Source organism: Plectropomus leopardus, chromosome 15 (assembly GCF_026936395.1).
Source record: "Plectropomus leopardus strain MGB_pleo_1.0 chromosome 15, ASM2693639v1, whole genome shotgun sequence".
Classification (NCBI taxonomy): domain Eukaryota; kingdom Metazoa; phylum Chordata; class Actinopteri; order Perciformes; family Serranidae; genus Plectropomus; species Plectropomus leopardus.
In genome coordinates, this window is record NC_142190.1 from 33761450 (window position 1) to 33776328 (window position 14879).

Below are 14879 nucleotides of genomic sequence, written 5' to 3' on the forward strand. Positions count from 1 at the left end.
CACTTAAGTGAACAAATTCCTGATTTTTTTTTACATCCCCCACATGTTTTTCTTTGCCTTCAGCTACACATGTCTGGCTGACATATTTGCATAGATTAAGGGATTTGCAAATTGTGTTGCTATGAAATAAGCACTCCACAAGTGAACTTAAAGGATGTGTTCACATTTTTTTAAAACAATAGTCAGGTTACCGTATCACCATTGAAACAGATTTAGCTTGCTGTAATATTTTCTCCTGTTCACACAGTTCATTAACAGATCCCCTCCTAATGAGTTTCAGCAGTCCGAGTTTATCAAGTCACGTGGCTGTCCTCCAAGTTTCTAGGGCCGAGTACATAAACCTTTGTGCTAAGTGTGATGCTTCTGTATCATCAGTGTACATACAGCAGCCAGTAGTTCTTGTTTTGCAGAGACAGACGAGGTGCACACCCAACAATCTAAGTGGACTCTATATTGAGTTGTTTTTGAAAATTTTGTTTCAGTCAGGTAGCGTAAAAGCTGCTAACAGCACTTTCTGGCCCAAACAGCTGACCGATGATAAATAAGAAATGTCGTGCCATAGACGAAGACTGTGTGACGGCGGTAAAGCGCTGAAAATAATCAAAATACAGCGTCCACTTAGAGTGATAATTATGTTTTAGGTAGGCCTTTTTTTAAAATGGCTAAAACATGTTTTAATATCAACTCTTGTGGGGTGCGCCCCCAGTCTTTTTTGCAAACTTGGAGCATACTGACTGCGAGCTGCTGTATGTAATCCGCTGACTATACATAAGTATTTCATAAAACCCAGCTTCAAAAACCCCAAACTATCCATTTAAGTAAACTATGACTATAAAGTAAAAGGGTGTTTGCAGCCTCTGGCAGCAGCTGTAGACTGAGAAACAATAATTTAATTCACTGGGCCGACTGCTGGCAACTTTTGAGGTAGAAAGTTTACTTGTAATGTCACTCACTGCATGAGATGACGACGTGAATCCTTAGACACACCTTTAATTTTAATTGGACAACTTTGACCATTTTATCTGTTTTTATCGTCGCTCTTGGATTAACGTACACTTTTCGTAATGAGTGGATCTTCAAGCGTTTAAAAAATGTATATATATTGCGGCTGAATTATGCAAACCGCATTTATTCTTATCCTCACTCAGAGTAAAAAACTGGTCGAGTGTCTTTCTAGCAGCACTAAGCCCCTGATTTTGCCTTAGAAGGAATCAGTCCCATAGAGAGAGACTCTCACTGCAGCCTGCTCTTTTTTGTTCCAAAAATGTGGCTGTGCATCCGCATTCTGTGGATGATAAAAGGGGTGCAGACTTCACTCCATATCACCTGTGAAAGAGGAAATACAGCGAGTGCTGCTGGACGGAGCAGTAAGTGACAGCAACCTTTCCCCACACGTAAAAGTACTATCCGTGGCGAAAACACTACACAGATCCTGTGTAACATTAGCCTCAGATCAGTTGTTTTTAATACTTTAGAATGATTGCATGGAATGAGGGCTGCAGATTTTGTCTCTCATCTCTTTCATCATCAGGTCATTAGGACAGTACAGACACCTGACTTTTGTTATGAGACAGATGAGAAAAATTGTGAATTTATCCGGTCCTCTGCTTTTCATGACCAATCGTTCTAATCATCTGTGCTTAACTGCCCCAAGGCTTATAAACTCATTGCACATTGAGTCTGCAGTCCAAAGTGAACAGCCTGCCACATCCAAGCTCAAGCTCCCTCAGCTCTAGATTGAGCTATCCATCTATCTCTTTTAATAAACACTTCTTAGAGAAGTCTGTTACAAAGCTCTATGTGGCCAGAGTTGGGGCACCCTCATGCTTTAAGCTGATTTTCCACTGACCAACTTTGCATCACAAAAGCAGAAAGGCCCTGCTTGCTTGCTTTGGCAGCTTCACAATCTTTGTTCACTAGCCAACAGAGGGCAGGTGCCTTGGGTCACTGGATCAGCTTTAATTGCATTTGGAGATGAGAGAATGTGCAAACATTTTCTCTTTAGTTTGTGGTGTAACACAGCCCCCAGCTCTCAAATGAGCATTGATGAAATGCTGACAGACGCACTGTGTTAATAATGACAAGCTCACAGGATGATCATGGCAACACAACTGCACCTTAAACTTTAACTGCATTCATGTTATCAAGAAACTTCATTAGATGTGAGAGTGAAGGTTTTACTGAGTGGCCATCTTCACTGGCTAAAGTTTACAGCTGCAGCTGACAAATTTAGTCATCTAAAAAAATATTCTATGAGATGGCAAACAGTCAAGTGTTAACTTGCAAATACCCTCTTTGGGATGAGGACAGGGGTTAGCTACAGCATATAGCATAATCACTGGGGATTTCAAGGGTAGTAACATTTTATGTCCACTTTTTTTCTTTTTGAAGCTAAAATAGTGACCCTGAAAGTTTCTCAGTTTTTCTCTTTGCAAAATTTGCTTCTGTGGCTAAAAACATTGTCTTTAGATGTGAAAGAGTTAAGTCTTTTAAAGTCTTTTCTATTCTAGTGTGTGGTTGGCATTAATCACTTATAATGCAGCATAGATTTCTGTGATTGCATAAAAATGATCACACTTTACTTCACACCAATTCTAGATCTAATCCACCAATTAGACTGCAGCATGCATGATTATAAATGCATCAATACTTACCTCACTTTACTTAACACATACAGTGATAGCTTACGATACTGCATGGACTGGATGGTTGATGTGTTTATAGAAGAGTATAGGTATTTCCTCTAGTAACCTAAACCTCTAGTTTATTACTAGTCAGGAGCATCCATAAGACATGTGCCACTTATAAATCATTATGTCATAAACATGTTTTAGCTTACTGTTTAGTACAAGATCGTTTCTTGCCAGCCAGCCGCCATGGTTTCACATGTATGTGATTGCATTAAATCACTGGTGGGAGCGTTTATTGATCTGGCGTGGCGCAGTTCATTCTGGTAGTTGTCAGTTTTCTACTTCTGGAGCAAAAGTGTCTTTTTTCTCTGTTTTCTCTGGTCATGTAGCACCGATTTCAAAAGTATTTGTGTCTTTTTGCTGCAGAGCCTACTTTTTTTAAAGGGCTATCCCTGCAGCTGTGACGTACTTCTTTAGTGAGCTTTTGATGCATCATTATAAAAACCTACTAGTTATCTTGAATGGAGGTGTCCTAAACTATAAGAGCTTCTTACACTTAGCACCTTTCAACTACACAAGGGTCCATGCTGGCTTGAACCCCAGAATTGCCACTCTTGGCCATATTTAAATATTTAAAATTTTGAGAGTAACAGTAGGGGTAAGGCTCAACTAGGACTCCCTATAACCCTAACCCTTTGAAGAAAATTTAAACTTTTCTGTGTTCATCATTCTTGTCTCCCCTCAGGCTGACTCTGCACTTACCAAAGGATGTGGGTTTAATAGTGGTAGCGTCCAGGCAGAACCAGGGCAGAGGTCAGTGCTCCAGCACACTGTCAACCTGCACACACAACATACACAAACAAATATATGAACACAGCAAAAGTAGCAAAATTTCAGGTACATTGTTTTTTTGGTTTTAGTGTTATTCATCTTATTTGTCAGAAGTATGTCATAGGGGATGCTACCACTTCACTTCCCCTTGTGTGTTTTCTGCGTTTGGTGCTGATACAGGGCGAGGCAGGAATGCCTGGCTAAGCCCTCTGGGTTGTGCCATGTTCACTCTGATGGTCCAAGTTGAGCTGAGCTCCAGGCTCGGACAGAGGATTCCCTTCCTGCAACATCTGGCTGCTCTGGCTGTGGTGGAAGCTGTTCGCACTCTTCCTGGATACCAGGTATCAGCCTACACACCTCCTCCTGTACCAGCCTCCTCAACACTGACATAAGCTGCGTTTCCATCAAAGGTTTTTGGTATAATACCTTTAGAACCAAAAGTTACGTCTACGAAGATGTACTTGGACCCTAGATTTGATTAGCGTTTTTACCGCAGACAGTACTCTTACATGTGCGTGGAGTTATTGTCACTTACTGCTCCGTCCAACAGCACTTGCTGTCTGCCCCTTGTTTATTGTCCACAGAACGGAGCTGCAAGGTGATTTTCAAAACCAAAAAGAGCAGGCTGGAGTGAGAATCTCTCTTTTTTTTCTTTAGATATTTTTGGGGCTTTTTTGGCCTTTATTGGATAGGACAGAGACGAAGTGTGAAAAGGGGAGAGAGGGGGGGGGCATGCAGCAAAGGGCCAAGGTTGGAGTTGAACCTGTGACAGCTGTGGCAAGGATTAAGCCTCTGTACATGGGGCGCCTGCTCCATCCACTGAACCACTGATGCCCCAGTGAAAATCTCTTGATGAGATATTTCAAAAGAATGAGGGTGTGCATTAACTCATTTTCAGGTAAGAGCAGGGGTTTAGTGCTGCTGGAGAGCACACAAATGATGCTCTGGCAAGTTTTTTCTCTGTGTGAGAATCAGAATAATGCAGTTTACATAATCAGGTCGTAATTAATATATATTTTTAATAACGCTTGAAGATCTACTCATTACTTAAAGAGTTTGTCATACAAGAGACACAAAAAAAAAAGATAGAGCGGTCAGAGTTGTCATGTTGAAATTTAGACAGATTTACATTATCATCTCATGCATTCAGTAACATTTCCAGTAAACTTTCCACCTTAAAAGTTGCTGACAATCGGCCCAGTGAATTAAACTGCAAATATCCCTTTCATTTTGCAGTTAGAGTTAACTAATGTATACAAAACTTGTCATAGAACAGAAGTTAAAGCAAAAATGGAGATGGCTTCAAAAGTAATTAAGGGAATAACTGTAATTTATGATTGTATGTAATGTTACGCAAATGTTGTTTATACATGTGGCAATAACAGTTGAGTACAATATAAATGGAGATATTAAATGGAGAAGTTTTAAGTGAATGATTGCTGATGTTTGAACATATTTAAACTTTGATCAGGACATAGACCTGAGGGTGAAGTGGCCCAATGACATCTACTACAGTAACATGATGAAGCTCGGGGGAGTCCTGGTGACATCCACTGTCATGGGATCAACTTTTCACCTGCTTATAGGTAACAAACTCCTCAGTCAGTTATTTCACATGGACCCTGCTGCATCTATAATAATAAGTGGTGGGACAAATAATTAGCCACCAATAGTAATAATTCAGTGTTTAGTTGTTTGCACAGAGTAACAGTGTTCTGTCTGGACATTATGTGCCTGCAGGCTGTGGAATCAATGTGACAAACAGCAACCCGACAGTGTGCATTAATGACCTGATCCAGCAGTACAACGTGCAGCATAACTGCAGCCTGCAGCCGCTCAGCTGTGCCCAGCTCATCGCTCGCACCGTCAGCAGCCTGGAGGTCCTCATCTGCAGCTTCCAGCAAGGGGGCCCCGACGCCGTCCTGCCAACCTACTACAAGAGATGGCTTCACAGGTGAGCACTGCACTGAGCTTTGTATTCAGTTTTTATTTCTGGATTTATACTTTGTTTCATAAAAATAATCATTTCAAAATTGTATGTATGACTGTTTTTAGTTTCACAAGTTGAAACATGAATTGTGCATGGTGCCATATCCGATATTTCTGTTTTGAGGTAGATTTAAAAAGTGCGGTCAAATACTAGTCAAGGTGGTGCCAAAGTGTATATTTTGTGATTTTTTTTCTTTTTTTCATAATCCAATTTCTACACTTGTCTAGTTTGTACTTTTAAAAACAGATGTGCTTTTAGTGGTCCATCTTCAGACCATGGTAGTTTCATCACAGCAGACTCTCGACAATAATGTCCACCATTGCATCATTACATAGCCTAGTGTAGTGCTGCTGGATTCTCTGAGCACCGTGGTTCTTTATCAATTGTCCTTTACATCTGCTTGACCTCATGATGCTTTTGACTGAGGTCAAAGAAAAATGTTTGGGAAAGGAGATTTTTTTTCTGTGCCAGCAGCCTCTGGCTGGAGGTGTCATGTTTTTTATGTTGTCTTTCCATCTGTCCCATTCTAGTGAACGCAATATTGCAAGAGGCCTTGAAGGAATTGCTTCAAATTTAGCCCAAAGATTCTCTATGACTCAACAATGAACTGATCAGAATTTGGCCTGTTTTGTGTTGACCTCACAAAACATGTTTTTGACCATAACTAAAGAATTCATACACTAATTAAGACATAATTTCACAAAAATGTCTAAGATGAAATGAAGAAGTAATGACATTTAATATTCAAAAGGTCATAGGTCAACGTCACTGTGACATCATAATGTTCTGCATTAAACAGTTTTCTGGTCATTGCTCAGCGTCATATCTCAGGAGCAGAAGGGGAGACATTTGGTCAGATACTGAATTGGTGACACTAATCTGTAAACTGTGCTGATTGTAGAGGTTTTCTGTGCTGCTGGGGAAGATATATGTGAAGTCTCCATGTTTTCACAAACATTGATGTAAACTGAAAGTGCACATAAACTGGTTGGTATAGGAATACAACCATGAGGATGGTAACTTTAGTTTTAACTACACAGCCACAGCGTCAGTATGTACGGCTCTCACTCCTGAGCTAAGCTGAGCAGCTGACAACACTTTGAGCTGCAGACTTGAGTAAAATGTCCTGAACACCTTGATGACACCATGAAGCAGAACTGTGACAGTGTTTCTCTGTGCTCTGACCACAGCGGGACCCGGGTGCGTCTCTGGAGTGAGGACGGACTTGAGGCGGAGGTGGTGGGTCTGGACCAAAATGGCTTCCTCCAAGTGTACAACAAGGAGCAGGGCGTGGTCTCAGTGGAGCCTGATGGGAACTCCTTTGACATGCTAAAAAATCTGGTGGTCATCAAGCAGCATTAGGACCAAAATCAGCAAAATCCAGAATCATTCTAACCCCAAACCCCAAAGCCCTGACCCTGATGGAACCAATTACTCAGTCATTTAGTTTGGCAGAGAACTTTATGTACCTATATATACATATAAACATGTTGAGGTTTTCTAAATGATCACTTGATAACAAACTCTGTTCCTGGTTAACATTTGGACTATTCTCCTTCTGTTAACCTGACTTATATTTGAAGCAGTTAGGGTGATTTGTTGAAGACATAGAGTGATAGTAACTATGTTTAAAGGCAGGCAGCTTCACACAGTGAGATCAGCATCAGAGACCAGTCACAAGCACACACACCAGGTCCATTATGACCTGCTGATTTGGGACCGCCAGTTCAAATCATTACCTTGCTACTACCTAGCTTGTACTTGTTTATCAGCAGCAATAAATTTTGTCCCCCTCATCTGAACAGCTCACCTTATGTCACTGATCAACAACAAAAGCCATCACTGCAGCTTTGCTCTCGCTAATTTACACAAAATAAAGATTTTCACAGAAACATGTTGTTCATCTCTTTAAACTAACCAGTTTGATGACCTGCTCACAGAGGCACAAAATCCTGACAAGCAAAAACAAGTCCAGACGTAGCAGTAACTGGATGGAAGAATGGAAAGATCAGGACTCAGCAGTGATGTGTTTGAATATCCCCTAATTCAATTAAATGAAGTGTTACTAAAACTAATATGATAATAAAAAATGGTAGCTTTTAGATTTTAACAGCAAATTTAATGTGGAATTCTACCTTAGCAAAAATGTCTCACAAACTGCAAGAAACTGGTAAAAGGTGAAAGAAAATGACCTCAAAATTAGTTTAAAAAAGGAGAGAAATTTAAAAAAATCTAGGTAAATATGTCCAGAAAAAAATACTTGTATTATTACCATATATTTGAATTGAAAATATGTGTGTGTATATTTATAGGCAAGGCACTGAACATGTGTTGCCAAAGCACAGTTACAGTTTAAGGCAGTGAATGAAATTAACAATTGATCACATGAATGACAATAATACTCAATAGTCTCTCTCTCTCTCTCTCTCTCTCTCTCTCTCTCTCTCTCTCTCTCTCTCTCTCTCTCTCCCTCCCTCCTGCAATCACTTCACTCATCAAGAACAGAATCAATCTGAATATTCAGTTTGCTGTTAGTAAAGTTGCAGTTAACACTTCCACCTGAAACTGAACACAGCACTTTATAAACTGCCATATTAAACATATCATTGTACACATGTCTGTCTTCCTGGTGTTTTCTAATCTTTACAATCACCTGAATGTGTCCTGTGGAGAGTGAAGATAAGAACATGTCTTGTCTGTTGTGAAATTTGAGTGTCTAAATGAAAAAGGAACTTTTAGAATTCATACTGTAATAACTGCATATAATGTAAAAAGAGTTCATAGTGTTAAAAAAACTATTGTTTGTAATCAGCTGATGTAATAATATGCCTGTCATGTAATAAAATATTGAGGAAATAATATAATAACTGTTTGGCACATAATGTGACAAGTTATTACATTTTATATTGTTATGCTATGAGTTAAGTGGAAACTTTGAATGACTTGACATATATTGTGAAAACAAAAAAGCTTTAATGTCCAGCCTAAGTTTGATAAATAATGTCAAGTCAATTCAATTAAAAAAAAAAAAAACCCAAATCATAAATTGGCTCAGATGACTTTACAGCATACGACATCCCCACCGAAGCACAAACGTTCCGGAGAAGGCAAGGAAAGGCAGCATTATTTGTATAGCACATTTCGTACACAGGGCGATTCAAAGTGCTTTACACAGTAATAAAATATAAAAACATAATAAAAGATACAGATTTACAATAAAGAGAAAGAGATAAGATATACAAGGTAAAATGAATTATAAAATGATAAAAAAGAAAAAAAAGTGCAGACAAGAGGTGCAAAGATAAAAAGATCATTTAAAATGATTTAAAATCAAGTTTAATAATAAGTTGGTAGTCAGCAGCTGGAGTAGGCAGTGTGAAAAATGAATGTTTTTAGCTTTGCCTTAAAAGTGATCAGAGTCTGGGCTTGTCAAACCTTATCTGGGAGTTTATTCCAGGTTTGTGCTGCATGATAACAAAATGCTGCTTCACCATGTTTAGTTCTGACTCTTGGGACGCTCAGTAGGCCGGCCCCTGATGTTCTGAGGGTCCTTGAGGGTTCATAAGTCACAAGCATGTCAGAGATATATTTTGGTGCTGAGCCACAGGTTGATTTGTAGACAGTAAGCAGTAAGATTTTAAAATCAGTTCTCTGAGTGACAGGTAGCCAGTGTAAGGATTTTAGGACTGGAGTAATGTGGTCATGTAGTCCTAGTTTTTGTCAGGACTCTCGCAGCATTATGAATAAGCTGAAGTTGCTGAACAGCTTGTTTTGGAAGGCCTACAAACAGACCATTGCAGTAATCTAACCTACTAGAAATAAAGGTGTGGGTGAGGCTTTCAAGGTCTTGCTGTGACATTATTCCTCTGACTCTGGCAATGTTTTTTAAATGATAGTAGGCAGATGAAGTTACTGATTTGATGTGACTGTGGAAATTTAAATCAGAGTCCAGGATAACCTCGGGGTTTTTTGCTTGACTCTGAGTTATGAGAGAGAGGGATTCAAGGTGAGAGCAGACACTCTGCCTTTCTTTACATGGCCCAAAGACAATGATATTGGTCTTATCTCTATTGAGTTGGAGAAAATTTTGATTCATCCAATCATTGATTTGCTCAATACAGTGACACAGACGTTCTACAGGTTCATAATCACCTGGTGAAAGTGATATGTATATCTGTGTGTCATCTGCATAATTGTGATAGGCTACTTTGTTGTTTTGCATAATTTGGCCTAATGGAAGCATATAGAGATTAAACAAGAGGGGTCCCAAAATGGACCCCCGTGGGACCCCACATGTCACATTCTTTTGTTGTGACTGTCTCCAATTGAGACAAAGTACTTCCTGTCATGAAGATATGACTTGAACCATTGAAGGACAGTGCCAGAGAGTCTGACCCAGTTTTCTAGTCTTTCTAATAAAATGTGTGGTCCACTGTGTCAAAGGCAGCACTTAGATCCAGTAGCACTAAAATAGAGACTTTGCTGGAATCGATGTTAAGGTGGATGTCATTTGACTTGACTGAAAGTTATCATAGCAATTGTTTAGTTTTAAAAAGTTGCTGAGTTGCTGGTGGACAACTTCTTCAGTAACTTTACTGAAAAACGATAAGTTTGAAATCGGCCGATAGTTGTTCAGTACAGCGGCATCCAGGCTGCTGTTCTTTGGGAGAGGCATAATGACGGCAGTTTTCAAAGCATTTGGAAAAGTGCCTGATTGGAGAGACAGAATAACTGTGAGAGTGAGTTGTTTATCAGACTACTCAAAACAGTTTTAAGGAAGGTAGTGGGTAAAACATCAAGGCAGCAGGTGGAGGAACTGAGACGGGAGATAATTTCTTCCAGTGATTTGTCACTGATGGCCTTAAATTGTCCCATACTTAGAAAGTTACATTGGGAAGCCTGCAGTGACGGCACATTATTCTTTGGCATTGAAGAGTTAATTGTAAGTCTGATGCCTTGAACCTTGATATTTGAAATACTGTATTACCACCTTTAGTGATGACTAGATCTAGAGTGTGTCCTCTATTGTGGGTCGGCTCTCTCACATGTTGACAAAGATCAAATGTTTCAAGTATTGCAGAAAGATGTATGGCATTTTTCTCACTGACATTATCCACGTGTATATTAAAATCACCCGTGATGACTACACAGTCAAATTCTGTGCAAAAAATTGAAAGCATCTCAGTAAAATCATCAAGAAATTTGGAGAGTATTTTGGTGGCCTGTAAATAACTGTATATAAGATACATGGAGAGAATTTCACTTCCATTTTAAATGACATATATACAAAAGATAAAAACTCACCAAATTACAGCTTCTTATAAAGAAATATGTCCCTGAAAAGGGCACAGACACCACCTCCTTTTTTGTTCTGCTGTGCTTTAAACTCAAATCTAAAACTTGGTGGGGTGGATTCAATAAGAGCAGCATTTCCATTTTTATTGTCCAACCAAATCTCAGTTAAAAACATAAAATCAAGCTCATAAGGTTATAAAATCATTGATTAAAAGTGACTTATTACCCAAGGATCTGATATTAAGTACAGCTAGTTTCAAGTTTGTTGGAGCAGGGCCTGAGAATTTGAATCATATTTTTAGGATTGGAAGATCTTACTGTCACCCTCTTATCTATTCTTTACCTTGAGACTGGAGCGATTGTATTAGGGATTTATACTCTCTCCCCGGGCCTCAGATTGCTAAAGGACAGATAATGAGGAACAGTTCTGGAACAGCAGAGGCCCAGGGTGTCCTAGAGGCTGCACACAGTGATAGCAGATGACCTTGTGCTGCCTAAGGCCTTAGAAGCCAGGAGTCTGGGTGCAGGCCGAGGTGGCCGAGGTGGCCCATTGTGGGTGTTGTATAGGTGATGGTAGTGCCTGAGATCTGGCCATACTGGGGGTGAGTGGGATCATTTTAATCCCAGACTTTACCAAGTCCTCCATCTGGCTTGTGAACCTGAGAGGTGAGACAGGGGAGGGAAAGGATGTCAGGGAATCAGAGGAGAGTGAGGATACTGGTGGGGATATCCGGGGCTGGGGTGGGGGTGGTGATGGGGTCCGAGGCAGGGGTCGGGGTGATGATGAGGTCCAGGGCTGGGGTGGAGGTGGAGGTGGTGATGAAGGAGAATCCACAGGGAGGGCAGGTGGAGCTATGTTAGTGTTGTCATCCTGGGGCTGGCTCTCGCTCTGCAGGTGAGACTTTAGCTGAAGGAGACCCAGTATGTTTTTGGTTCCTCAGACAGTGGAGAAGATTGTCTGTCAGTTGCATTAGTCCACGTCCATTCAGGTGGGGACCCAATCGATTGAACAGCTCTAACCGTTCCCAAAACAGGTTAAAGTTATCAATACAGTTTCTTCCTTGAGACTCACAGGCATAAGAAGGCCAAGTATTCAAAGCAAGGAGGCGACTGAACTTATTGCTCCTTCTGTCAATCGTTGGGAGAGGCCCACTGATGAATGACTGAACTTTCAGCTTGTCAAGTCTGTCAAAAGGTTCCAAGAAATCCTTTTTTAAAACTTCAGATTCTCCTCTCCTGGTGTCAACGGCTCCCTCATGCACGATGACCTGTTTGATTCCAGGGTGGTTTGACAGCTCCTGGGAGAGAAGTCCAGTTATGTCACTGTTGATCCTCTCATTGTTTACAGCACTGATAGCACCGTCTCCCACAAGCAGGACATCTCTCGCCCTCACCTCTGGCACAGATTCTTTGTCCTTGAGTGCCTTGTGCTTCTTCTTCTGTATGCAATGGCAAATTTCACGTTTCCCCTCGTGAATCTGATCATTTTTAATTCCGTGCTTCCAATTTATAAAATTGCTCTCCGGCTTGTTCACAGTTAGATTAGACAGTGGTTGATATTTGTTTCTTAGCTGTATGCCTGGCGATGCTGTAATTCTTCCTGTGATACCAACATTTGTTTTTCTGATTCTGTTCGGTTTTGGCTTAGCACCAAGTGTATGCCAGGCGGCAGTCATATCTGTCTGTTCGGGTCCCATTCTAGCAAGTTTGGGGAAAGACAAATATTTGAGGCAGACCTAGCTGTCTTATTATTGGATGTGATTGGGAGTGTCTCATGAAGTCCTCTTTCTGCTTCAAGTGTAAAAATCCTCATCTGCCTATTGTTGATTTTACAGGATTCAACACATTCTTGTCACACAGGGTCTGTTCATACTGCAGCTCCCGCTGGTGGGAGCCATCACTTGCCATGGCTCTGTCAAGTCAAGTCAAGTCAATTTTATTTATTGAGCCCATTATCACAAAACATGGTTTGCCTCAGAGGGCTTTACAGTGTACGACATCCCTCTGTCTTTAGACCCTCACACCACCCAAGGAAAAACTCCTGAAAAAAACCCCTGTAACGGGGGAAACAAAGGAAGAAACCTCAGGAAGAGCAGTAGAGGGTGATGAGGGATCCCTCTTCCAGGACGGACAGACGTGCAATAGATTTTGTAAATAACAAATGAAATACAATTGTGGCAAAAAGGAAAGAGAAAGAGAGAGGGGGGAGGGGGAGAGAGGCACAACAATAATGGAAACATTCATGTGTCATATTACAATAACGATAGGTGTGAAATTATTAATTGCACTCAATGATGATGTTGAGGGTGATGATAAGAGTCTCATGCATATATTGATAGGGAGGTGTCCAAAGGCAAGATCACAGCATCAGTGCAACCAGGACCAGACCACGATCAGGGCGAGCGGGGGGTACAGTGTCAGTACAGCCACAGCACAAGCACAACCAAAGGCAGGTCACAGCATCAGCACAGCTATCACCATGATCAGGCACAGCCAAGGTTACAGCCAGGATCCGGAAAAACTAGGAAACAAGGGAGCAGGAATGCTCCCGAGAGGCAACGGGATTAGCGTAGTGCTACTTTTGGAAACTTTGGGAACCACAAGTAACCCTGCATTTTCAGAGCGCAGTGATCTTGAGGGTTGGTAAGGAACTATGAGCTGCGACAGATAGGATGGAGCCTGACCATTTAGAGCTTTGTAAGTAAAGAGGAGGATTTTAAATTCAATGCTGGATTTCACAGGGAGCCAGTGCAAAGAAGCTAAAACAGGAGAAATATGGTCCCTTTTCTTGCTTCCCATTAGAACGCGAGCAGCGGCTTTCTGCACCATTTGGAGAGACCAAAGAGATTTGTTGGGGCAACCAAATAATGGGGAGTTACACTAATCCAGCCTAGAGGTGACAAATGCATGTACTAATTTTTCAGCATCTGTCTGGGACAGGATATGTCTAATTTTTGAGATGTTATGCAAGTGAAAGAAAGCAGTCCTTGAAGTTTGTTTTATATGGGAGGCAAAAGATAAATCTTGATCAAATAAAACTGGGGCCAAGAACAATAATTTCCATTTTGTCTGAATTCAACATCAGGAAATTACGGCTCATCCAGGCTTTTACATCCTTAAGACATGTTTGAAGTCTTAATAGCTGATCAGTTTCATCTGGTTTCATAGATAGATATAATTGCGTATCGTCAGCATAATAATGGAAATTTATAGTGTGTATTCTAATAATGTTGCCTAGAGGAAGAATATATAAAGTAAAAAGGATTGGTCCAAGCACAGAACCCTGTGGCACTCTGAAGCAGACTTAGTATGTGCGGATGGTTGATCGTTGATGTAAACAAATTGGGAACGATCTGGTAAGTATGACTTAAACCAGGCTAGTGCCATTCCTTTAAGGCCAATTAAGTTTTCCAATCTGTGCAGTAAGATTTGATGGTCAGTGGTGTCAAATGCGGCACTGAGATCTAATGGGGTTAAAACAGAGACCAGACCTGTGTCAGAAGCGATAAATAAGTCGTTATTAATTTTTGCTAGTGCCGCCTCTGTACTATGATGAACTCTGAAGCCTGACTAAAAGTCCTCGAATAAACGATTATCTTGGAGAAAGTCACCGAGTTGATGAGCAACCACTTTCTCAAGGATTTTAGAAATGAAAAAGGGGATATTAGATATCGGTCTATAGTTAGCTAAAATCTCAGGATTGAGAGTGGGCTTCTTTAGAAGAGGTTTAATGACAGCTGCTTTAAAGGACTGTGGTACATAGCCTATTAATAAAGACACATTGATTATATCTAATAAAGAGTTGTCTAATAAGGGCAAAAGTTCCTTAAGTAGCCTAGTTGGGATGGGGTCTGCCAAGCATGTTGATGGCTTAGATGCAGAAAAGTGTAGAGTTGATGAAGGTCAATGGGTGAGAAACGGTCCAAATAAATTTCAGGCCTTGCTGCCATATCCAGGCTATCTGTGTCCGGGGTCAGGTCAGGTAAGGGCAAGAGGTGATGGATTTTATCTCGAATAGTTATAATTTTATCATTAAAGAAAGTCATAAAGTCATCACTGCTTTGGGCTGAAGGAACACAAGGCTCTGTGGAGCTGTGACTCTGAGTCAGCCTGGCTACAGTGTTGAAAATAAA

The 14879-nt window shown here is 40.7% G+C and overlaps 1 protein-coding gene across 2 annotated transcripts in view; it reads left to right on the forward strand.

Moving 5' to 3' along the window:
- hlcs (holocarboxylase synthetase (biotin-(proprionyl-CoA-carboxylase (ATP-hydrolysing)) ligase)) overlaps window positions 1-8062 on the forward strand; it is a 48029-nt gene extending 39967 nt beyond the window's left edge. For both annotated transcript variants that reach the window (XM_042499079.2, XM_042499080.2), the window contains 5 exons: window positions 3376-3443; window positions 3642-3802; window positions 4933-5047; window positions 5202-5415; window positions 6642-8062. In XM_042499079.2, coding sequence (XP_042355013.2) covers window positions 3376-3443; window positions 3642-3802; window positions 4933-5047; window positions 5202-5415; window positions 6642-6813 — 730 coding nt within the window. In that variant the 3' untranslated portion in view covers window positions 6814-8062. The remainder of the gene's footprint in view (window positions 1-3375; window positions 3444-3641; window positions 3803-4932; window positions 5048-5201; window positions 5416-6641) is intronic.
- Window positions 8063-14879: the final 6817 nt, after the last annotated feature.